The sequence below is a fragment of the Bolinopsis microptera genome, chromosome 9 (genome assembly GCF_026151205.1).
Source record: "Bolinopsis microptera isolate Bmic1 chromosome 9, MBARI_Bmic_1.0, whole genome shotgun sequence".
Classification (NCBI taxonomy): domain Eukaryota; kingdom Metazoa; phylum Ctenophora; class Tentaculata; order Lobata; family Bolinopsidae; genus Bolinopsis; species Bolinopsis microptera.
The window spans coordinates 6,296,534-6,321,943 of record NC_087080.1 but is presented as its reverse complement, the minus strand read 5'-3'; the positions used below and the strand labels follow the sequence as shown (position 1 = coordinate 6,321,943).

At 38.9% G+C, this 25,410-nt stretch overlaps 5 protein-coding genes across 8 annotated transcripts in view; 2 read left to right on the top strand and 3 right to left on the bottom strand.

The window, feature by feature from the left end:
• Positions 1 to 19,503, bottom strand: part of LOC134820573 (arrestin domain-containing protein 17-like) — a 68,827-nt gene extending 49,324 nt beyond the window's left edge. The window contains exon 1 of the mRNA XM_063831028.1: positions 19,480 to 19,503. The gene's annotated coding sequence lies outside the window, so the exon portion shown is untranslated. The remainder of the gene's footprint in view (positions 1 to 19,479) is intronic.
• The window catches only part of LOC134820570 (uncharacterized), a 119,439-nt gene that overhangs the window by 34,575 nt on the left and 59,454 nt on the right, over positions 1 to 25,410 (top strand). The gene's annotated exons all lie outside the window — the stretch shown is intronic.
• LOC134820569 (frizzled-2-like) overlaps positions 1 to 25,410 on the top strand; it is an 88,774-nt gene that overhangs the window by 34,571 nt on the left and 28,793 nt on the right. The gene's annotated exons all lie outside the window — the stretch shown is intronic.
• LOC134820568 (uncharacterized) overlaps positions 469 to 25,410 on the bottom strand; it is a 29,726-nt gene continuing 4,784 nt past the window's right edge. For both annotated transcript variants that reach the window (XM_063831021.1, XM_063831022.1), the window contains exons 8-20: positions 22,861 to 23,017; positions 22,270 to 22,417; positions 21,952 to 22,142; positions 21,626 to 21,751; positions 21,446 to 21,523; positions 6,625 to 6,732; positions 6,270 to 6,461; positions 6,024 to 6,131; positions 5,741 to 5,875; positions 5,395 to 5,476; positions 2,018 to 2,090; positions 1,602 to 1,794; positions 469 to 1,342 (exon numbers count right to left, since the gene is read on the bottom strand). In XM_063831021.1, coding sequence (XP_063687091.1) covers positions 1,626 to 1,794; positions 2,018 to 2,090; positions 5,395 to 5,476; positions 5,741 to 5,875; positions 6,024 to 6,131; positions 6,270 to 6,461; positions 6,625 to 6,732; positions 21,446 to 21,523; positions 21,626 to 21,751; positions 21,952 to 22,142; positions 22,270 to 22,417; positions 22,861 to 23,017 — 1,567 coding nt within the window. In that variant the 3' untranslated portion in view covers positions 469 to 1,342; positions 1,602 to 1,625. The remainder of the gene's footprint in view (positions 1,343 to 1,601; positions 1,795 to 2,017; positions 2,091 to 5,394; positions 5,477 to 5,740; positions 5,876 to 6,023; positions 6,132 to 6,269; positions 6,462 to 6,624; positions 6,733 to 21,445; positions 21,524 to 21,625; positions 21,752 to 21,951; positions 22,143 to 22,269; positions 22,418 to 22,860; positions 23,018 to 25,410) is intronic.
• LOC134820571 (cholesterol 24-hydroxylase-like) lies at positions 2,589 to 4,159 on the bottom strand. The gene has a single exon (XM_063831027.1). It carries the CDS (start codon positions 4,155 to 4,157, stop codon positions 2,667 to 2,669), a length of 1,491 nt encoding a protein of 496 aa, XP_063687097.1. The 5' UTR covers positions 4,158 to 4,159; the 3' UTR covers positions 2,589 to 2,666.

Genomic DNA, 25,410 nt, shown 5'->3' with positions numbered 1-25,410 from the left:
GAGTTGGCGGCCCTGACTGATGAGCAATAGATTAGACTGACACTAACGAACTGCAAATATCTCAGCAAATGATTTACCTCTCTCTTTACAGTTATTATAAGCTGTACAGTTACACTGATACAAACTGTTATATATATATGTACATCGTACAACTATTGTCCCGGTATCAATAATGTTACCATCTAATAAATCCAGTAGGTAATGAATATCTAGTAGCCTTGATGAATTGATTCATGTTACATGTCCATTATCCAACAGGTTCTACAGAGTTGGCAACAATGGAATGGAGTCCAATTAAATTGAGATTACCGACTGGATTGTAAATTAGAAACTCCGCAAAATAAATCTAATCTCCGCTACTTTACCATAACTCGGGCTATGTAATACGATCAAGGTAATTTTCCAGCTCTCTAAATTAATTTTTAATTTCATCTCAAATTAATTTTCCCTCAATCATCATGAATCTCAAAATTAAATAAGCTAATCAGTTATTTCATCCCATGCATATCTTACGTTAAACGTTGTTTAACTAAACTCATGCAACTACAATCTTTCACTACCATGAAGTTGGGCACTTACATAAATATCAAACAAACTCAATTCGCAAATCCAAGCCGAATACGATCATTTCTCATTCAAAATGGATGGCTGTACGAAGAAGAGCAAGGTATATTAAACCTAACACAAAGGGTTATGGTACGTAGAGTAACAGATCACTCCATAATTTTCAGAGAAAGTGAGAGCAAATTTGTATAATGGTATTACAAAGTTGTCTGCGAGGCCACTTCTTGCCTTCGTGAAATGAGTCTCCACAAAGAAAGCTTTGACCCAATCACAGTACAGTCATCCATTTTGAATTAACCAAGCTTTACAGTGGTAAACTCCGACATCAAGCTATACCACTCAATCCTTCAATATCAAACTTTCCTGACAAAGCATTTTATATTCGCACAACTCACCATACAAAGCGCTCTCTAGCTCTCTACAAACCCCTTTACATTATATAATACCCTTGTAACAGTTTATAAACTCTCACTGTAGAAACACAAACTCACTATCTCCAGTGAATTGGGGGAATCTTCTTGAACTTCTTGCTAAAAAGTCTCTGATACCCCTCGATCTCAGGATCCACCCCCTCGCATACAATATCATCTAAACTGATCTGAGAAGCGGACGCTAACAAATCTCCGTAAGTTGAAGGTCCCGGACCCTCAAGTTGAGGAATGTTCGGGTCTTTAGGAGTAGAAATAGTAGATTGATGAGGTACTGAGGGTAGTGAATGTGGTTCTGAGAGGTTTGTATCTCCAGCGAAGAGTGGGTATATATCTGTTTCTGTGACTTCCTGGGAGGGTTACAAGTTTCACCATTTGATGATAATGTCAGCAATTGTAATCAAACATTTTTCAAAAGAATGATAATGGACCATAGTTGATCTGAAATGTTTACACAATTAACTGGATGCACTGTGGATCGACCGACCAGGTACAATATAAAAGACATGGGGCCCAAGACGGGGCCATCATCTAATCTATATAATTTGAATAAATGGCAAATATCAATGACATCACACTCAGATATGGGTTATACTTTTACATTGTTACCTGTGATCTGTTGCCTGCTGATTGCTAGATGACCAAGTCCCTCTCGTGGGAAGCAGTTATCGGCGTGGTAGGAAATTGGGAGCACTCGTTCAAAAACAGTCTGTTCAGCTTAGGAGGAGTGTGATCCGTAGCGGATACTGTTGTCTTGGAGGTGGTCAGGGAATCTCCCGCACCGGGAAGGGATAAGTCGAACCTGGCGAGAATAAAGTTGCGTTTTTATTTTGCGTATCTGCTGGCTTTGGAATAAACGATAAGAGAATAAGCAATTCTATTCATGTATTTTATGAGAGTACTTACAAAACAATAAATTCACAATGCAAGTGGTCCACATTATATACGATATTGATGGGTTCTATTATCTCTACAATGGTATACCGTAACCTATGGTTTTGAATCTTTATCAAGAGAAAAAGTACCTGATAAATCCAAAGTTTTTGGGTGGAGTGTCCTGAGCCGCTACCAACGATTTACCAGGTGTTATCGCTTTACCTGATAGGAAAAACATCAACGACAACACTCTGTTTCTTTATTCTTTATACTTCTTTCCGGGAATTATATCCCCGAAAAGTCGTGCACACTGGTAACCTATAATTTCCCGCAAGGGTTGCCAGCGTATTATCTTGTAGTTGTCTCACGTCGTGACCCTCATCGTATTTTCATTTAGTGAAAGCCTAGTATCGATACAGACGCGCACTCGTGCTCACAAAATACCGTTTTTACAGAGTCTGGATATTTAAATTCAAAACACAACATTTTTCATCTTGAATGAGAAGATCTAAATACAATGTAAAACAAACAATTTGGATAAAACAATCAATCATTTTACGGCAAGGCCAAACAATAGCAGTATAATTCTTAACACATTATGCAGAAAATGCAAATACCGGTCTTCACGAAAATTTAATTGGGGGTATCTTATCTCATTTTTTTCATCAACTAAACGACTAACTAAATAGCTAAACGAGACAATTAAATCAAACAGAATAGTTGAACTGAATCTGTCAGTGACCAACATGTCAACATTATAAGCTAGAATTAAATCGTTGACAAAAAGTTCAATGTTTTTCACATCCTTGATAACAATCTCACTGTAACCCCATCAGATGGTCTTGCTGTAATATTTCCCACCGTTTCAATATACTTCACTTCCGGTTTCGGGTTTTCAACAACAAATTCCCTCACTATCTTCGCGATCACAATCTTCATCTCCAACATAGCAAAATGTTGTCCAATGCAAGTTCTCTGGCCCAACATGAATGGCATGTACGTGAAACGTGTGATGTTACGTTTCGCTTCGGGTGCAAAACGTTCAGGATTAAATTCGTGCGGATTTTCCCAATAACGTGGATCCTTATGTAATGCATCAATCGGAACTATAACCACTGCTCCTTCGGGAATGTAGATATCGTTGATAACAACCTTATCTTTATTACATTTTCTAGTCGTTGCCATGACAGGCGGTTTCAGTCTCATACACTCCTTGATAACCATTTCTAGAAACACCATCTTGTTCAAATCGTCGAAACTGAGGTCGTCTGTATCCTCAAATACCTCATCAATTTCCTGTTGAACCTTCTTATATACCTCCGGATACACTGACAAGTAAAACAGTGTTATTGCCATGGTGATGGCTGTGGTTTCCATGCCAGCACCGATAAACGTCAAATACTCGTCTACCAGATCTTCTAACGTCAGTTGATCGGAGCATTGGATACTCCGGATGAGGTGAGACAGAATATCTTCCTTGTCTTCATTTGTATTCTCCAATCGGTCAAGTAAGTGGGTTCTTGCTACATCTCGCATTCGGGGCATATTCTTCCTAAGTTCTCGCTTTTCTTCCCTTCTGCTCCACGGGAAATTAAATGTGGCATATTCTTTGAACGATAACGTTATTACCTTGACCATTGTAGAAGCCAGTTTTAATGATTGCTCTCCGTGTTTTTCCAAAAGCTCCTGGTTCCAGTTGAAGCCACATACTGATATGGATTCGAAGGCTGCTCGACAAAATTCCTCCGTTATGTCGAATGTATGAGAATCTTTTTCACGTAACCTACTCATAAGATTCTCTACCACTATGTTCAAATCTGTCATGATGGTTCTGAGGAATCCCTTGTGGAATGCAGGTTCCATTACTCTCCTTTTCGCATGCCATACATCAGTTCCTGTATCGTTTAGTAGTCCATACTCACCAAAAATTCTTATCCCCGCGACTGATTTTAAAACGTCATGGAACATTTTGTTCTTAGGAAACATTACTCTGTCGTTGCAAACCTTCGAAATAACACTTAAATCCAAACAAAAGATCATATTTCGAGTAAAAAGGTGAATTACAAATACATCCCATCCGTAAGTATCATAAAATGCATACAACACTAGTTTCTCTGATCTTTTAGCGTACTCCATGAACTCCGGTAGTGCACCAAGAAACCAGATGGGAGAGATGGGGACCGGGGGAGATTTGAAGTGCTTGTATTTGATCCTCATCAAGTAGATGTAGAGATTGAGAAGGATGTACAGAAGAATACAGCCCAATACGAGAAGGTTAATTAGAAACATGGCCTAAAGGAAAAGGTTGAGCCGTTATTAGTTCTATCAGATTTGTGCACTTGGTATCGCTGTGTACAATAAGGATTGTGAAAGTGATAGAGCACTGTCAGACGAACCCCTCCCAAAGTATACTAAAATTATCAATTATGATGAGGAAAATACGATACAACTCGTGCCTGAATAAATAAACAAGTTAACTTTAAGTTTAGGATATTGGCGTAACAATAGACTGAATTCTCTCAATAACGCTCACAATTCGTATATATACTGTATAAGCTTATATTATTAACATAATATCTTATTGTAAATATGTAAATATATATAAAACAATACCAACCATCACGCAAAGCCAAAAGGGTTACATTACAAAAAATTGAAATATAATCCCTAGGTGCGTGCCGGCGTTATGAGTGTTGTAAAACCTTAAAAGCTTAAATGAGGGTAATTCAATAGATTTATACATACTTGAATTGTCACGAATCTCCATGAAACACAATAAACCTATATACTACGCTGTTTATCGGTTCAACCTGAGAGTACCTAACGGCTGCAAATTTGGCGTATTGTTCAGATTAATTACAGTGTTTTTGTCCTAAGTGTTTTTTATTGTTAAATCAGGTGCGGAACCGCGTACTATTTGCAAAATATTACCGCACCTAGATGCTGCATGAATGAAGCATAAATGAAGCATCGTATAATTTAAAAGCGTTATGTTGCCGGTCATGCCGGTAATCATATTATAAGAATATCACACGATATATTATTTATTATTATACTGCTAGTTATAAGAATGCAGCATCAGGCAAAGTTCATTCCTAGCCTTAATCAAATATTTAAAAAGATAAAAGGTGTGCACATTATCTGTGCTACAGACCTTTGCACATTATCTGTCATACCTCATGACGTATGACACACATTATTATATAAAAGTAAGTTACTAGATCTTTATTATCTTACTACATGTATGTATATATAAAGCGAGACTATATATATATATATATATATACAAAATGAAACGACCGGTCGAGTCAGACAAATGTTTCAATCATGATACAAAACCATGATATCATCAGTGACAACTGATGATATCATGGTTTTGTATCTAGCTCTCGGCTTGCCGATTGAGCACTGTAAGCAGACGACGCCACCCACAATTATATATATATAATATATATATATATATATATATCTGTTACCATTTTACTGACAGGGGGGGGGGGAAGAATGTTATAAACGTCTCACAAACCTTTTATCAAAGTCTTCTTTTCGCCATGATCGATACACGATTTGTAGTTTGATATAATCTCTGTTTCACTTAGAGTCTCCATCTGTGGTTTAAGAAGTTTATATTAGCAATGTAAAATTATCTACCGACTATATGATTAGCTCATAGATAATAAAACTATTGGTAAACACCTCTATAGACCAATTACACGAGGATTCTACAAATGAACATCATCATGAAAGGACTCGGCACATGACAGTGATTGACCAATCAGGTTGCAGCAGCGACCAATCAACTTCTCGAATCTCTGTCACGTGTCTAAAAAAGTGACGTCTCATTTGCAGTAGTCAAGTCTATACAACATTACCTTATCGGTATCGGTATTAGGACGGAGTTGTATCGGAGACATGATTGGTCTGGCTCTAAGATGTTTTAGCTGATCGATTCTGTCGTGAACATCTAAATCTCTCTGTTTCTTCTCTTCTAGAAGCACTGTGTTTATCTGCAAATTTAAGGGATGTCAACCTCAGTTTCTAGATAACATAATTGGACAGTTTCTAGATCATACTGGACACTCTTTAAATTCTTAATTGACACATTTTGTATAGGTTTTAACAGCTACTATTATCGTAATCAGACTAATATAATACCTGAGCTCGATCGTACTGTGCCTCGGCCTGTCTTCTGAGCTTCACAAAGTCTTGATATTCTTGTACAGTTCGCCGAGCTCGAATGTTTGTGTCTCTCAGTAAACCGACCTGCAGTGCATTATCATTGAGATCATATCTCCCAATCATCTAATCGAACCCGCAACATTACAAGTAATTACAAGTACGCATATTGCAATGTAAAATATCAATTAATATAATTAATTAAGTGCTAAGATTTACTCTAACCTTATCCTGTGAGGCTGATGCATGATCATCTTTTATAGTCCGCCTATCATGACGAGCTAGCGCTTTAGAAAGAGACGCGTTCTGACAACAGAAATCTGTCATGAACTGCTTGTACTGCTTGAGGTCTTTCTTCTTTTTCACATCATCACCTCTTTTCTTCAGGACAGACATCATCTCCTTTCGTTCCTGCTCCTGGGATGCGAAGTTTTGTTGTTAACGGACAGGATAATAAAATTTAAAGTCGTTACTTGAACAGATTAACAGGGTAGTTATGTCGTAAAGTTTGAATCCAGGAGTTTCCTATTATCGAAAATATTACAAAACCACAATGATAAAACACTGCAAATAGTATTACATGGAGTCTGTAATGATTATCTCTAAGTTTGGTATCATCTATCTCCCTTTGATGAAGAGCTTCAATACGGGATGCGTTCTTTATCGCATCTACTCTTGCTAGCATAACCTGTAGTGAATATTTAATCAGTTTTCCAGAATATTTAGTGTAATTTGTTTTAAACGTTTTGCTGTATATTGTTGTTTGGGCCATTCATCATTTCAATAAAGCCAATGAAGCAATGATACTACACCAGATTCAGAAAAAACAATAAATAAATTCCAATTCGTCACACTCTTCGCAGCTTTTCATACTATAGTTTCGTCTGTCTTTAAGCAGTCGTCATCAGCAATCCAGCGGTCATGTTGAATGCCATTTACTCAATAAATGTAATAGATTTGTAGTGTTGTAATTAGTTTAAAACTGCTGTATATTGTTATTTATTTATTGTATCCTGTTTAGTGTTTATTGTCCGATATTGTTAAACGGAAAAGTTTAGAAAATTACTCTTTTAGAACTCTATTCGACCTCTGACTATTGTGTGTATGTGTGTAGTAGTGTAGGCACTAGGCAGTGCTCTATCGGCTAGCAGAAAGCGGAATACACAATTTTTTATTTTTTATATTTTATATAACATACATGTACATGGAATATGGATGTTATATAATATGGCTTCATCCCTGTTACCACGGGATTTCTAGTATATGTACGATATTTTTCATAAATAAAGTGATTTTCATCCCTTTTTATGTTACTAAAAAATGTGTAGACTATTATTTGTACCTAACTGACGATTGAAAGTTGGAGAAAGGACCATTGTCATTAACCGTGCTACAGATTTCTGCAGATAGCCTGTTACAAATTGTGGAGACAATTTATATCAAAAATTACAATTTTGTCCGTTTTTGTCCGTTCGAATATCGGTACCCTATTTTCTGAAAACGGACAAAATCGCACGGACAAAAACGGACAAAAAAAACATGAGCCCCGTTTGTCAATCTTATGGAGATGTAAATACTAAATTAGTCCGGTTGCCGAAGGTGTAGTATATCACTGTATTAAACGATTCAAAAGTCAAAAGTCAAAATTCACTGTATGAACAAGAGGAATATGCTATAGGCATTTTCAAAATGAGCCGTATATATTGTGTTCCTCTTTTGATGCAACGTTGGATCGAATTTCAATTCATCGAAATATAACATTGAGTAACTAATATCACAGATAAACCCGGAACCTTTCATTGCATCCCTTTTTCTCTTTCTTATCTATCTAACACCGTTCAATAATCAATAAGAACGGTTGGTTCTTTTGCGATAGTCAAAACGCGACAACTAGCGCTGGATGGCGACAACTAGCGCTATCCAGCGCTAGTTGTCGCTATCCAGCGCTGGATAACGCTGGCCAGCGCAAAATATATATGTTCGATAATTGTCGCTATCCAGCGCTAGTTGTCGCCATCCAGCGCTAGTTGTCGCCATCCAGCGCTAGTTGTCGCTATTCAGCGCTAGTTGTCGCTGGCTATGCGACACTGTCGCACGCGATAGTTTGCGATGGCCAGCGCAACTGGCCATCGCAAACTATCGCGTGCGACAGTGCCGCATAGCCAGCGACAACTAGCGCTGGATAGCGACAACTAGCGCTGGATAGCGCTAGTTGTCGCCATCCAGCGCTAGTTGTCGCTATCCAGCGCTGGATAACGCTGGCCAGCGCAAAATATATATGTTCGATAATTGTCGCTATCCAGCGCTAGTTGTCGCCATCCACCGCTAGTTGTCGCCATCCACCCTAACCCTCTAATTTGATCCCAACCCTAACCCTAACCCAATCCTTAATAAAAACATATGCTGAAACCCTAACATTAACAATAACGAGAAATTAGACTAACTTCCTTATACGGTCATATCACGTGATCGATACATGTACAGTTTTTCGCCAATATTTCGTCAGGAGAGCATATTAACCCTATGTCACGTGGCCCATGGGGGTTGATTCGGAATTAGCGTCCAAAAATACATCGATTGAAGTTTTAAGTTGGATACAACCATCGTGGGCCCTTTTAGAACAATCTCGAAGATCGACTGTAGAGTGATTTAGCACGCTCGATATTAGTATTACTCGTCAGCCAGCGCAATATAGTTGCGATATTACTGAAATTACTCGTCAGCTAACGCTGGCCAGCGCTGGCTAGCGCTGGTTAGCGCTGGTTAGCGCTGGCTAGCGCTGGTTAGCGCTGGCCAGCGCTAGCTGACGAGTAATAGCGCAAAAATTTTGCGCTGGATATCGATGGCCAGCGCTGGCTATCGCTTAGCGCTGGCCAGCGCTGGCCAGCGCTAGTTGTCGCTATCCAGCGCTAGTTATCGAACTGTTTTCTGCGATGGCCAGTTGCGCTGGCCATCGCAAACTATCGCGTGCGACAGTGTCGCATAGCCAGCGACAACTAGCGCTGAATAGCGACAACTAGCGCTGGATGGCGACAACTAGCGCTGGATGGCGACAACTAGCGCTGGATAGCGACAATTATCGAACATATATATTTTGCGCTGGCCAGCGTTATCCAGTTGTCGCGTTTTGACTATCGCAAAAGAACCGAACGGTTTTGTATATATTATATATATATTGGGACTAACTCCCAATCATCTGTCCATATGGTAGTGTTTCTGGTCAAATAGATGGTATAGGAATACAAGGAATACAAGGAATACAAGGAATACAAATTTAAAATCTTGAGCTACAATAGTAACTGTTAAGATAATAACAATATCATAAGATTTGAATTTATTATATTAATATAACTTAACTAAAGTGAAAAATAAAGATTTGACATAAAATATTTTGTTTTCAGTCGCCTTGGTAATGCTGTAATGCTTGAGCCAGGTCACTTTGCAGTTTGCACTCGTCGTTGCGCGAAAAGAAACAAAAGCGGGTACAGTGATTTTCAGTGTTCACTGTTCATGTACTGGCCAGAGAGTCAACAAATTTCTTGCGGTTGTTAAAACACGTAGTGGCAAACCTAGCAACGACTCTCGTGAGGTGGACTTGACTTTCGTTCGTGATAAGTTCAATGATTTCACTGTTGTTGCTGATGAATTTGAGGACGTTTGCTCCAGGGATGACATTGTGAACAGAATAAGATGTCGCAGACGGTTTGATTGGATTTGATATGAGTGACTGGATCTTGTCTAGGACTTTTCGCCTCGATGCAGCGTTAAGATCACAATGGTTAAGGAAGTGGTCTTCATTCTCAATAATACCAGAACCTAAGACTATATTGCACCAGGAGCATATTCGCTCGTCACGTGGAGTTTGATTATATCGGCCAAGTTCAATTTCGAGTCGATGTGCACTGATCCGCAGTCTTGTGATATTAGCACGGTCTGCATATTTAATGACACTATCTAGGTAGTACTCTTTGTTAAATTTGGATTTTAGGTCACGATAGAATTCTAATTTCCGAGAAGTGTTGATACAGGACCCCCAATATTCTCTAAAGTTACATTTCAAAGTTTTAGTAATGACGTGTGGTGTGAATATTTTACTCCCGATGGGTTGTGTTGATTGAGGAGGAATTCGTTTCTTGAAACCGTTGTGAATAAGAAAGTCCTCTTTTGGTGGTTTTGCGATACTCGGGTTTCTTTCGAAAAGTAACTTGGAGTGATTGTTTTTGAGTGTGCGGTAGGCTGTGACATGATCGGTAGAGAAACATGGGTCTAGCGCGAGGACAGGCTCCAAACCCCTGTACCAGTCCAATTTCATGTTCATCTGTTCTTTGAAAGCTAAGGAGACAAGGGAGTTATCTTTGAGATTTTTCAAACGTTGGCTATATTTGAGAGTGAGGTTAATACATTCATAGATTAATGGGTAGCGGCCTGACTCACCCCAGACGCCTGCGTTGCTGGCTTTACGATTTACCCCCAGTGACCATTTAAGAAAGTGAAGGTGAACTTTTTCGCTGTTCAGAAGGCTAATTTTCTTGAGGATACTAGTTTGAAATTTTGTTTTTGTGTCGGCATCCATATTGAGATCGACTTGTTTTGTTATGTGTTTTATGATAGCCATGTTAGGTGTGTAAATAGGCGCTCCGTAAAGAACGATAGGTTTAATAAGACCATCAAAGAGTGTTGTTAGAGAGCGGAATGATAATTTGGATTTGTTTACTGAGCTTTTCATGGCATAAAGTGCACGCATGGCTTTCTTTTTGAGCTCAGTTCGGGCATTTGTGAATGTGCCGGATTTGTGTATTTCGATTCCTAGATAGCAGTATGACTCGACTTCATCTAACAAGTGATCACCAATTTTGAGGGGAACTGGCTGATAAGTATCAAAACGGGCATTAAATTTCATGAGTTTAGTTTTATCTGCATTAATTTCGACGCCCCATTCCAAGCAGAAATTGTTCAAAGCATCGAGTTGCTTTTGGAGGGTTTTGGGGTCCAGTGCCAAGAGTATCAGATCATCTGCCCATAGTAAGTGACTGATAAGTTGGTTCATTAGTTTCGGACAGTTATCATATTCTAGTCGAGGGGAAAGATCTCTGATGTATATCTTAAATAGATCAGGGGAAAGTGGATGACCCTGTTCAGTTCCTTTATTGATATCAAATTTTTCGCTGACAAATCCAGATAGTTTTATCTGGCCAGTGGAATTTTTATACATATGTTTAAGAACATTAAATGTTTTGCCAGTGATACCTAGTTTAGCTAATTTTAAGAAAAGAGCTTCACGGCAAACAGAGTCGAAGGCCTTCCGGAAGTCCACAAAAACAGCATAGACGGGAACCTTGAGCTTTTTGTATTTAGACGTAATGGTGTTGAGTGTGAGTATGTGGTCATATGTATACGATGCCCTCAGGCTGATCTCGGCGATCTTCATGCAGGCCTTCTTCTTCTCTTTATTCTTTACGTTCAGGTGGTTCATAAAGGTTGGGAGGCTATAGTTGTAAATGCCTCGAGCTCCCACTTCTACTGGCTGGAGCTTGCAAGCCCATCCGTTGGCTTCTATCTCTTCTGTCAGCTGCTGATATCTCTTCATCTTTCGCTTCTCTTGATCAGCAAAGTTCTGCTCATTTCCACAAGTCAGCTCCATTAGATATTTAACCTTCTTTGCTTTATCTGAATAGATCACTACATCAGGTCTTAGTGGTGTAGCTGCAATGTGCTGCGGGAAGTTCCTCTGTCTCTCATCCTCATCAAATATGTATAATTATCTTCCACTCGTATTGGCATATGATAAGAAATATCTTTGTGTCTTATGATGAGTTGGGTCAGCTAGGGTAACCTTCTCGCGCTTATTGCCTGCCTTGTGAAAGACCGACGGTGCCCTCTTCGATTCCTTGGCGATGTCGGGATTAAACTCGTCAATCTGTGATGAAACAGTCTTCATGATTTCACGTAGGACCTTATCATGGCGCCAGTTGAAACGTCCCTGTCTTAGTGCAACCTTGCAGAACGTGAGGATATGATTGAGTGTCACTTGTTTGCTGCAGAGTTTACAGTTTCCTGAAACGGCTTTGATCCAAAGCTTTAGGTTGCTAGGTGTTGACGCAGTGTCATGGATAGCATTGACATGAAACTTTAACAGTTCCGGACTTAGTTGATAGATCAGGTTATTCCACGTGGTGTGTGTATGTTACATTATATTATGGTTTTTGTATGGATTTCTCCAGTTGGAAGATTGTTCTACCCTGGAGGGGAGCTTCATGCCAGTTAACTCGCCGTTTTATTTGTATGTTATATTATATGTATTATGGTCGTAGTGCAGTTTACATAGTTAGTTACATCTTGCCCTCCAAACAATTGACTGATTGAACCTCTTTACCTAATCACTTCAGTGAGGTCAAAAATGAGGCTAAGCTGCAGTCACATAGTTTTGACATTCTCATAATCCCAGGTTGTAACTTTTAATGCTGACAGTTGTTGCATTAACCATGATTCAATTTCTTCCTTGACCACAAACGTGAAAACAATAGGCTAGTGGTGCCTTAGTTAAGAGAGTTTAAAATTACGCTAATCCTCTTAAATTCCGGTAAACAATCTTCTGACAGTTCTACCTCATAATATCTGTTTGTTACAGCTTTTTGTATCTAATACCAGTATTCGGTTTATGTTGTCACAAACTTTCTAACACTTTCTGCTAGAGATATACTGATGGACGACAAGGTGCCGCTTCTTGTATCAGTAGAAGATGGTACTCTAAGGAAAAACGAATGGAGTCATGGTCTGTTTGGATGCACAGACGATATCGGAGAATGTCTACTAGTTTGGTGTTGTCCCTGTGTATACTTTGGTTTAAACGCGCGGGACTCTTGCTACCCTGGTTATTGGTGCGACGGACGTGGTGGTGCTTTTTGGGGCTGCTTGGGCTTTATTTTCTGCCAACAAGCTGCGAAGTGTGCATGGGGTCTTTCCCTTAGACCCAAAATCAGAAGAGACTATGGGATCCAGGGTGACCGTTATTTAGACTGCTTGGTCGTTTGGTTGTGCACTCCTTGTGCTCTACATCAGGAACGACAGCAGTTGAAAGAAAGTCTGCCTTCTACAACTCAAGTTGTTGTAGAGCAACAACAGCAGAACCCGATAACTGCAGTTCCGCAGTCCTATGCTCGTAACTGAGTCAACAGTACGCTCCTCAACAGTATGCTCCCGGAGTTCCTCATCGGTATTAGTGCGCCCCTAGAAAACAATTTCTCTTGGATACCCAGCGTGCCAACTGATACTCACATCTTTAAATACAAATTATCGTTCAAAAATGAATTAATTTCCACAATCTATAGTATGTTTTATCTTTAGCCAAATTCTTGATTTTGGAGCCCTGATATGCCCTGAATCTTGCTTTTACGATATTTGAAAAAAAATATATCGACATTAATGACGATTTTGATTCATAATAAAAGTAGAAATGTAGACTGATCTATATTAAAAATTAATTAGATTAATTATTTCAGTTGATGTTTATTTAGGATCGTTGATGTGCACTGTTAAGGATATCAAGAATCGAATATTCCTTGGTAATGTTGCCTTTAGTAAATTTCAGAAAGTTTGGATGAAGAGCAAGATTTCAGTCCAAAGGAAGATCAAAATCTACGAGGCACAAGTAGTCTCTATTCTACTCTACAACTGCAACTCCTGGGCTGCACCACTAGCTTCGTTGAATGAACTTGATATTGCTCATCGCAAACACCTCCGAAGAATCCTCAACATCAGATGGCCTACTGGGGTTATTTCTAATGAGGCACTCTATGCTCGTTGTTATGTCACTCCCTTGTCTGTGAGAGTCTCTAAGTTTCGATGGAGAATGTTAGGACATATCTTAAGAGGACAGGAAGACTCACCAGCATACACCTCTATGTTATTTGCTATAAATTCTGATATTTTCATGGAAGGGAGACGGGGTAGACCATGTTTAAACTTATTAGATGTTATTAGAAAAGACTTGACTAGTAGAAATCTTGATATTAGACTTAAGAATTTGACTGATTTCGAAGACCTTAGATTTTTAGCTTTAGATAGGGAGGAGTGGAAGAAGTTAGAAGATGGTTGATGTTTTTGTTTTCTTTTTTATGCGTTTTGATATCTATAAGGTGCCTAGGATGCTCTTTTAAAGAGATATTTCGTACTTTGAAAGATTTACTACTACTACTACTAATTATTTCAGTGACAGATTTTATCAAATTTAAAAAACTTTCCAAAAAGAAAATTTTTTTTCGAAAGTGCGTACTCTCAAAAGAATTTTTCATTGTATCAAATCTTATTGTTTCTATCTATATTTTCATAATATAAAGTCAAGTCACAAATCCCGGCAAAAAAGGTTTTTTTGTATTTCCCCTCAAAACTGCCTCGTTAATCAATACTTCGGTACGGTAGATTTCCCTAAGTGCAACAGCTTGCGGTTTAAAATTGTCTCTTAAAAGTCGTAAAATTTGATTACATCGCGGAAATAGCGAGCCCAAAGTATAGTTAGGGCTCCAAGACAGTTTAAGAGCAACCGCCTAAACAGTAAACACGTACATTAAAGCATCCTATTCAAAAGGGCCAGTGGCGGAATTAAACTGATAGTGATGGGTACAAACTGTTTTGTAAGGGGGATATAACCTCGTTTCAATGGTATCGCACAATTGGGTGCGATATTCTGTTGAGTATGGTGGATGAAAAACAATGCTTTTAGTATATTGATCTATTTATTTATTCATTTGAATGGTTTTCAGTATCAGAGTGTAGTAGTGTAGTAGTGTAGTAGTGTGTAGTAGTGTAGTAGTGTAGTAGTGTAGTAGTGTAGTAGTGTAGTAGTGTAGTAGTGTAGTAGTGTAGTAGTGTAGTAGTGTAGTAGTGTAGTAGTGTAGTAGTGTAGTAGTGTAGTAGTGTAGTAGTGTAGTAGTGTAGTAGTGTAGTAGTGTAGTAGTGTAGTAGTGTAGTAGTGTAGTAGTGTAGTAGTGTAGTAGTGTAGTAGTGTAGTAGTGTAGTAGTGTAGTAGTGTAGTAGTGTAGTAGTGTAGTAGTGTAGTAGTGTAGTAGTGTAGTAGTGTAGTAGTGTAGTAGGGGGATATAACCTCGTTTCAATGGTATCGCACAATTGGGTGCGATATTCTGTTGAGTATGGTGGATGAAAAACAATGCTTTTAGTATATTGATCTATTTATTTATTCATTTGAATGGTTTTCAGTATCAGAGTGTAGTAGTGTAGTAGTGTAGTAGTGTAGTAGTGTAGTAGTGTAGTAGTGTAGTAGTGTAGTAGTGTAGTAGTGTAGTAGTGTAGTAGTGTAGTAGTGTAGTAGTGTAGTAGTGTAGTAGTGTAGTAGTGTAGTAGTGTAGTAGTGTAGTAGTGTAGTAGTGTAGTAGTGTAGTAGTGTAGTAGTGTAGAAGTGTAGTAGTGTAGTAGTGTAGTAGTGTAGTAGTGGCTGAGTTTCGAAGGTACTTGATCATTGATTTGTAGTTTAAAATGGCTGCAAAGGCCACATTTATGTACAAGTTATGAAGTCACCAAGTCACCAAGTTCTATATCATATTATCTTACTTAAAAAAATAACAAGACACTCAACGAGGCAATGGTCGATTCTAGTTCTTTTTTGGGTTTTAGTAAAAAAATGTACAGTAACACCCGGTAATTTGTTAATCTTATGTAGATGTAAATACTAAATTAGTCCGGTTGCCGAAGGTGTAGTATATCACTGAATTAAACGGATTAAACGATTCAAAAGTCAAAAGTCAAAATTCACTGTATGAACAAGAGGAATATGCTCTAGGCATTTTCAAAATGAGGAATATAGGGCGTATACTCTAGTAGCAGGGAGGAGTTGAGTGTGCACTTCGATGTATAGAGTTTTTTGATACTGAATCGGGTTGAATAGGTCATTGGTAACTCAAATCACCGAACGGCACATGTTGTGTCGCTAGTCACAACCCTGTGGGGACCACGCCCATATTTCACATTAGGCGCATATATGGGAAATCTGTACCTCAGCTTCTGAAGGTCTTAGAGACTCAAACTTTGGCCTAAATTGACTGCAATGCACATGTTTATATTGACACTATAAAGGTCATAAAGGCCCAAAATGCTTACTTTTGGAAAAATCCAGAAAAACTGATTTTCACCGGGGCGAGAGTGAAAAAAATCTACTCTAGAAGCTAATTGAAATCGAGTATGCAGTTTGGTGTCTACAACTTTTCTAGAAACCAGGTCTTTTGTAAGGTCATTCTGGAACAGAATTGATAAGGTACGCAATTTCTATCAGTAGTTCCAACCCTAGGGTGGAAATTTCTAAATTACCCTCAGGCGCAAATATATGAGTTTTGTATCTCGGCTTCTGAACGTTGTACTTGTAGGGGCCTCTCTTTTAGCTAACTGCAAAGGCCACATTTACATACAAGCTATAAAGCAACATAGGGTTTATAGTGCTTAGTTTTGGAGATATTCATTAAAAACTGTTTTAACTTTCGTGCATCCTAAAATAGTAACACATGTGCTTAATTTTGGTATCCCGGGCTAAAAAAGTCTTACAGATACTTTGCTTGCAGCACAGCAAAATGTTCAGCATGAACACATTCAGATATATTTATGGAGCAACACAATTCAGTTTCAGAAGCTCCTTCCAGCTATCTTATCTTATCCTCAAATGTATACATCAAACCATCTCTCTGGTTACTTCAAACCACTTCAATCCCCAAATGTATACATCTAACCATCTTTCTGATCACCAGCACCTGCAAATTCTAGCACTATCCAGCAACCTCAGACTACTTTCTGCTCTATCCAGCTAACACTAGCAAACGGTACCCAAAAACTGTAGCTTCTTCTAACTACTTCGGGCTACATCCATCCTTATTCAGTTGGATGATCACTCTCAAATTCTATCTGTTTTTACCTAATTCAGGCTACCTCCAGGCTCCAGCTAGAATTTGAGGGTGCTTGTGCTGTGCTATCTGGATATAGGCTCATAAGTAGCATTCAGAGGTTGCTAGAAATAGCAGGTTCCCTCTTCCTCAATGAGCTGGAAATTGTTGAATGCGGCTGAGGTAGCCGGAAATTTTTGCTGCTGGTGTTATAAAAGGCAAGAGGTAGCTTAAGTTAAGTTTGCTAGAAAGAGCAGATGTTGGAGGGGCCAAGGGGCCTTGCAGTAGTAGCTAAATAGATGTAGCCGAAGTACGTGAAAAGAGCTGGAATTGGTGGTATCTGCCCACTGGAGCACTGGTGGTACCTACCTGTATAGAGCAGGAGGTAGCATTCAGAGGTTGCTAGAAAGAGCTAGAATTATAACGTGCTGGTGGTAGCTGGGTAGAATAGGCATGGCATGGAGGTAGCAGAATTAAAGGTAGCTAGAAGTATATTCTACTTCATGAGGTGGGATTGAAGTTGACTAGCCATAATAGCCAAACAGTACTGGAGAGAGCCCAATTTGTGGTAGATATAACGAGATAGTTAGAAGTTCAATTCCCTGATCAATATCATGACCACCGAAGACCAATATGGGGGAGACCAAAATGGCTTGGTCTAATAAAAAATCAAAAACCATTTGGTCGAAAACTTAGTAATTTCCGCTCGCTGTCAAAATTTTCAAGTAAGTTGATCATCTGATACATCTCTCCGAGAAGTTTGAATGTGACACAGTGCCGGCCCTCTTGAAACATTATTAGATCACTCTACGGGCCCCAATTCTTAGGAATGCAGCTGTGTTTTCTCGGGCGCTTCGTGAGCTATTTTCGTAAATCTCAACACCACCGAGAACGAAAAAGGTACTCCAACGTTAGTCGTAATTATATTTGGTTTTCCTAGCCTTGCGCTCTGGAAAACCAAGAAGACCAAGAAGACCAGTACAGATCTAATCAAGCAATGGGAGAGGGGAACTATAATGTGCGGCCTGTGTATCACAGTGTTCGCACAAAGTTCCAAGTTGCGGTGTTTATTTAGTTGATTTCAATGTTCACCGTTAATTTATTTTGGCCCGATGTCGTTTTTTATTCATTAAGTTATGCCATGTTGTGCAATTTCCCAAGCTTGATTTTGTGTGCAATGACGTTAACAACTTCTTGTATTGAGTTATGTGATTGGTGTAAAAAACTATGTTTACATCATTACACACAATTAGGCGATTCCAGGAAAAAAAACTGCCAGGAGAACCAAATGCTCCGGCGGGGACGACCAATTTAGAATGATATTGATACAGGATGTTCATGTATAAATTTGGGGATTGAAGTGGTTTGAAGTAACCAGAGAGATGGTTTGATGTACGTATACATTTGAGGAAAAGATAAGATAGCTGGAAGGAGCTTCTGAAACTGAATTGTGTTGCTCCATAAATATTATCTGAATGTGTTCATGCTGAACATTTTTCTGTGCTGCAAGCAAAGTATCTGTAAGACATTTTTAGCCCGGGATACCAAAATTAAGCACATGTGTTACTATTTTAGGATGCACGAAAGTTAAAACAGTTTTTAATGAATATCTCCAAAACTAAGCACTATAAACCCTATGTTGCTTTATAGCTTGTATGTATATGTGGCCTTTGCAGTTAGCTAAAAGAGAGGCCCCTACAACGTTCAGAAGCCGAGATACATGTGTGTAGTCAGTGTAGCTTACGTTGCAATTATCGAGCTCTCTTATCTTTTGTGAATTGCGATAAGTTCAGTTTGCTGCTACCGCGTAGTTAGCCTTTGCGTGTGTACTTGTACATTCCTATACAAGTACACTATGGAGGATGATCGTAAGGTGACCCAATCTCTGGACTGACCTGAAGAACAGACACCAAACTGCATACTCGATTTCAATTAGCTTCTACAGTAGATTTTTTTCACTCTCGCCCCGGTGAAAATCAGCTTTCTGGATTTTTTCCAAAAGTAAGCATTTTGGGCCTTTATGACCTTTATAGTGTCAACATAAACATGTGCATTGCAGTCAATTTAAGCCAAAGTTTGAGTCTCTAAGACCTTCAGAAGCTGAGATACAGATTTCCCATATATGCGCCTAATGTGAAATATGGGCGTGGCCCCCACAGGGTTGGGACTAGCGACACAACATGTGCCGTTCGGTGATTTGAGTTACCAATGACCTATTTAACCCGATTCAGTATAAAAAACTCTATACATCGAAGTGCACACTCAACTCGTCCCTGCTACTAGAGTAGTATGCCTTATATTATGTTCCTCTTCTGATGCAACGTTGGATCGAATTCATCGAAATATATATAAGTAACTAATATCACAGATAAATTCGGAACCTTTCATTGCATCCCTTTTTCTCTTTCTTACACCGTTCAATAAGAACGGTTTTGTATATATTATATAACATATATATATATATATTTTGTTGCTGTACTCCTACACATTAAAAGTCGGTGTTGATTAGATCTTCGAAATAGTTCTTTGCATCATTTTATTAAACATCGTTATCTCAAATTATTTGTTATATAGTAGTGTTGAAAGTTTAAAAATATATATGTAATATGTATAATATTGTATAATATATGTTACATTATATTATGGTTTTTGTATGGATTTCTCCAGTTGGAAGATTGTTCTACACCCTGGAGGGGAGCTTCATACCACTTAACTCGCCGTTTTATTTGTATGTTATATTATATGTATTATGATCGTAGTGCAGTTTATATAGTTAGTTGCATCTTGCCCTCCAAACAATTGACTGATTGAACCTCTTTACCTAATCACTTCAGTGAGGTCAAAAATGAGACTAAGCTGCAGTCACATAGTTTTGATATTCTCATAATCTCATGTTGTAACTTCTAATGCTGACAGTTGTTGCATTAACCATGATTCAATTTCTTCCTTGACCACAAACAATAGGCTAGTGGTGCCTTAGTTAAGAGAGTTTAAAATTACGCTAACCCTCTTAAATTTCGGTAAACAATCTTCTGACAGTTCTACCTCATAATATCTGTTTGTTACAGCTTTTTGTATCTAATACAGTAATACCGGTATTCGGTTTATGTTGTCACAAACTTTCTAACACTTTCTGCCAGATATATACTGATGGACGACAAGGTGCCGCTTCTAATATCAGTAGAAGATGGTACTCTAAGGAAAAACGAATGGAGTCATGGTCTGTTTGGATGCACAGACGATATCGGAGAATGTCTGCTAGTTTGGTTTTGTCCCTGTGTATACTTTGGTTTAAACGCGCGGGACTCTTGCTACCCTGGTTATTGGTGTGACGGACGTGGTGGTGCTTTTTGGGGCTGCTTGGGTTTTTTTTTCTGCCAAGAAGCTGCGAAGTGTGCATGGGGTCTTTCCCTTAGACCCAAAATCAGAAGAGACTATGGGATCCAAGGTGACCGTTATTTAGACTGCTTGGTCGTTTGGTTGTGCACTCCTTGTGCTCTACATCAGGAACGAAAGCAGTTGAAAGAAAGTCTGCCTTCTACAACTCAAGTTGTTGTAGAGCAACAACAGCAGAACCCGATAACTGCAGTTCCGCAGTCCTATGCTCCCCCTCAACAGTCCTATGCTCGTAACTGAGTCAACAGTACGCTCCTCAATAGTATGCTCCTGGAGTCCCTCATCAATATTAGTGCGCCCCTAGAAAACAATTTCTCTTGGATGCCCAGCGTGCGAACTGATACTCACATCTTTAAATACAAATTATCGTTGAACAATGAATTAATTTCCACAATCTATAGTATGTTTTGTCTTTAGCCAAATTCTTGATATGCCCTGAATCTTGCTTAAACGATATTTGAAAAAAAAATGTATCGACATTAATGACGATTTTGTTTATTTTTGATTCATAATAAAAGTAGAACTGTAGACTGATCTATATTAAAAATTAATTAGATTAATTATTTCAGTGACAGACTTTATCAAATTGAAAAAACGTTCCAAAAAGAAATTTTTTTTTCGAAAGTGCATACTCTTAAAAGAATTTTTCAATGTATCAAATCTTATTGTTTCTATCTTTATTTTCATAATATGAAGTCAAGTCCCGAATCCCGGCAAAAAATGGTTTTGGTGTATTTCCCCTCAAAACTGCCTCGTTAATCAATACTTCGGTACGGTAGATTTCCTTGAGTGCAACAGCTTGCGGCTTAAAATTGTCTCTTAAAAGACGTAAAATTTGATTACATCGCGGAAATAGCGAGCCCATAGTATAGTTAGGGCTCCAAGACAGTTTAAGAGCAACCGCCTAAACAGTAAACACGTACATTAAAGCATCCTCTTCAAAAGAGCCAGTGGCAGAATTAAACTGATGGGTACAAAATGTTTTGTAAGGGGGATATTTAAACCTCGTTTCAATGGTATCGCGCAATTGGGTGCGATATTCTGTTGAGTATGGGGGATGAAAAACGATGCTTTTAGTGTATTGATCTATTTATTTATTCATTTTTATGGTTTCAGTGTTCTTACCTTATGTTGATGCCGTTGAAGGAGAACCTGATCCATTTTAGCAGCTTGCCCTTCAACTTGAGCCCGATTCTTGTACGCCTGAAAATGCAGATAAGAGTTATAAAACTAAATTAAATATCCCAGAACTTTGTTTATGTAAATAAGTCAAAGTAAGAAACCTTGAGTAGATAATATATAAACCTGCTGTACAGCCTTTAAACAAGATAAGGCCATTGAATCCTGAAGTTTCATGAAGAGCCTCTGAGAGTTACTGCTAGCTGTCGCCTTCGGTTTAACCTCTTTTTTCACAGTTTTTGGTCTATATCTCTGCGAGGGAGACTGGAATTTTAGTGTTAGAATTATAACATTGAACATTTGTTATACCAAGATGATTCAAGTATGCGGATTTTTTATTTACATGCAATGCTTTACCTGCGTTACAATGTTAAAATCTTTTCCTTCAAGTATTCCGTTACCAAAATATCGTGCACAAATAACAGTGGTCCAATTTTCAAACAACATAACACCTGAATTTCCTTGTAATGATTAGCGGCCTCCCTCACAACTCTCCCCGCCTCCCTGCAACTAGTGACCACATCTCTAAAGGTCTCCGGTTCTCTCAGAGACGTTCTCTCAGCCACCAAAAACAGGTCATCGTCTTCTCCCGTCTTCTGCAATGCGGCTTCTTGTTCTTGCTTTAGTGCGTCTGTTACTTTTTCTGTGGAAGGTTCTTCAGATCAGTCCGAATTTTTCTTAAGACTTTTTTAACAGGGTGTTGTTTTATAAATAAATAACGTTAAACATTCAGCTGTCCATGGCAGCAATTCAGTAGATCTTTAAATTACCTGAATGCTTGATAAATACATTTCCCTCCAATCCGGCAGTAAAAGGGACGGCGCCCCAAACTTTGTTGAACGAAGTTTTAGCTGCGATACTCTCCAAAAGTCTAGCAGAACTGATTCGGAAAGGAGTCTTCTCTCGGTCATCTTCTTGCTGTGAAATCAAAATTGATTATTAGTTGACCTTATGGAAACATCAGATGTCAATGAAGCCTATATGTAAGGACTCCGATCTAGCTCTGATCGACATTGGTTGCTAACAGGTTGCTAGGAAGACCACATGGTTAATCAAGGTATATGGCGCGCTTTTATCATAAATTTGTCGTCGCGGCACGCGCAAACAAAACATTTTCTGTGGTACGAAGAGGTACAACATCAATCATGCAGCAAACGATTTTCATTTCGACATGAATAGAATGCACCCCAGGACTTCAAATAAGATTGTCACATTCGAACTTAGCAAATCGTAGTAGATGTTATCAAATCTTATCACACAATAAGGCGTAAGCGTTTGAATTCAGGTCTAGCCCTCATCGTATTTTGGTTAAACTTTTTCTAAGATTTTACAAATCTAATCTCACATAAGACAGAACTAACTTGTGAAGGTGATGATCGCGGTCGGGCAGTTGAAGGTGGTCGGCTCGGTTCACTGTGTGTAAGTGGTGAGTAGATATCTGTGTGGGGTGGCGGTACACCCTTTAGTTGAGGGATGTTGTGCTTCATCCGCCAATACCGCTGTAAGCATACTGCTGCCCTGCAGAGGACAGCTTTTAGAATTGCAGTTAATCAACCCTCAAGTTATATTGTTCAGAAAACTACCGTGGTTTGTAGCATCAGTACATGAACACAACTAGATGTGTTTGGAGCTCCCTTATATTCATGACACCTGTACAACACGTAACACCTTTACAGAGCCGATATCATTACAAATCCCTACCAACCCTATGCTACAAGTATTACTATTGTTCCAAACTATAGTGTACAAATTATTATTATCACTTCGAGATGGCCAGGCCTACTCTCATGCTGTCTATATGTGATGATTAACTCTGAAAAACTAGGGACAACTGGGGAATGATCCCAGAACCTCGAGATTTCGCGTCTCTTGCTCTACCAATTGAGCTACTGACCCTGATTCTCAGAGCGAAATCACCACTCATATACAGCACAATTTCATGCTTTGTGTGGAATATAGTTTTATCAGTTATTTAGAATATATATTCGCATTTATCCACACTATATTTACATTACACGTACAACGTGATATCATTATCAGTGCAGTGTGTACAACACCAACTACACCGATCAATTGCCAATCTGCGAAACATTTTAATTATTATTATCACTTCGAGATGGCCAGGCCTACTCTCATGCTGTCTATATGTGATGATTAACTCTGAAATACCACACACTAATAACACTACCCACTATAACACACGATTAACAACATCCGACAGTGCCCACACCGGCATCCTACCTTGTCAAGATACTTGCCATTAAATCTCTTAGGTAATATCTAACGTCTCACGAAGAATGATCTAGATCCAGCTCACTACTTTTGAATTAATACTCACAAGACTTTTGTCACGCCACTGGATATTTCACCTAAGCTAATACAATATCCGTCCCTCTGACACGACATGATCTATACCGGGTGTGACAGGGGGCACCTTTTAGCAAGTAGTAAGCAGGACACGTTGCCAGAAACTACAAGTGAGGAGACGGTGGTGTTATGCAGGACTACCCCCTGCTGAGAGTTGAGACAAAGGGGGTCTGGAGCTTACTGCAAAACAAGGAGCTGAGACTACAGTGGAAGAAGCTGAGAGTATAGTGGAAGAAGCTGAGAGTACAGTGGAAGAAGCTGAGAGTACAGTGGAAGAAGCTGAGAGTACAGTGGAAGGAGCTGAGAGTACAGTGGAAGGAGCTGAGAGTACAGTGGAAGAAGCTGAGAGTACAGTGGAAGAAGCTGAGAGTACAGTGGAAGGAGCTGAGAGTACAATGGAAGGAGCTGAGAGTACAGTGGAAGAAGCTGAGAGTACAGTTGAAGGAGCTGAGAGTACAGTGGAAGGAGCTGAGAGTATAGTGGAAGAAGCTGAGAGTACAGTGGAAGGAGCTGAGAGTACAGTGGAAGGAGCTGGGAGTACAGTGGAAGAAGCTGAGAGTACAGTGGAAGAAGCTGAGAGTACAGTGGAAGAAGCTGAGAGTACAGTGGAAGGAGCTGAGAGTACAGTGGAAGAAGCTGTGTAAAAGTGGATGGGTATAGTCAGGGTTCGTGCAAACAAGAAATATTAAGAACTTGGAGATTAAGTAGGTACTTCATACTTGAATCAATAGGGCAGTCTTTCTGTCCGAAATGTAACCCTCACGGATCACGTGTTGGACTAATGGATATCTAACAGAGCGCTAAGTATTATAAGCATGATGAGCTAAACATAACTTTGTGGACAAATTGGCAGCTCTGTAAGATAGTGGAAATAGTGGCATTGACTGGTCCCAGTAGTCAAATTATTTTTTACCTTAATCTGTTTTTCTGGTTGACAGCTACAAAACGAATCGGGGTAGGCTTAGTAGGCTGATCTGCGAAACATCCCATAACGAAATATCCTTATCCTCGGAACTCTATAAACAAATAAAGCAAAGCGAGCAACCAACTGTACAATGTACATACAATCTTGGATCAACTGGGGCTTGATGGTAAATACCTATCTTGAGCTAAATTTATTGTAAAATACCGAGAGAAGAACAAGGAAATAGCATTTAATGTGAGTGAAAGTGTATCATAATAAAGCGTATCAGTTTGTGAAAAGCTGGCCATTCTAGATGATTATTTTGCTTGTTATTATCTTTGATTGTCTTTTACAGCACAAAACAAAAAACACGCCGCACTAAGATCGGTAGTGAAATTTACGATTAATAGTATTTTTCAGCTATCATCATATTATTTTTACCTCTCTCTTTTCTTGATTCTGATCACGACACAGCTGACTGGGGTGGGCTGTATTTCAAAACATCCCGAAACTTGAATATCTGTATTCTCAGGATTTTCAAAGAGATCAAGCATGGTAAGCTCATATATAAAGCAGCCGATTAATATTACATGTGATTCAGCAGTTAGTCCAACTAGTATTCAAGACCCGGAAGTATAGC

What these genes read in the sequence shown, in the direction of transcription:
- LOC134820571 (XM_063831027.1), bottom strand. Translation starts at nt 4,157, where the DNA reads ATGTTTCTAATTAACCTTCTCGTATTGGGCTGTATTCTTCTGTACATC.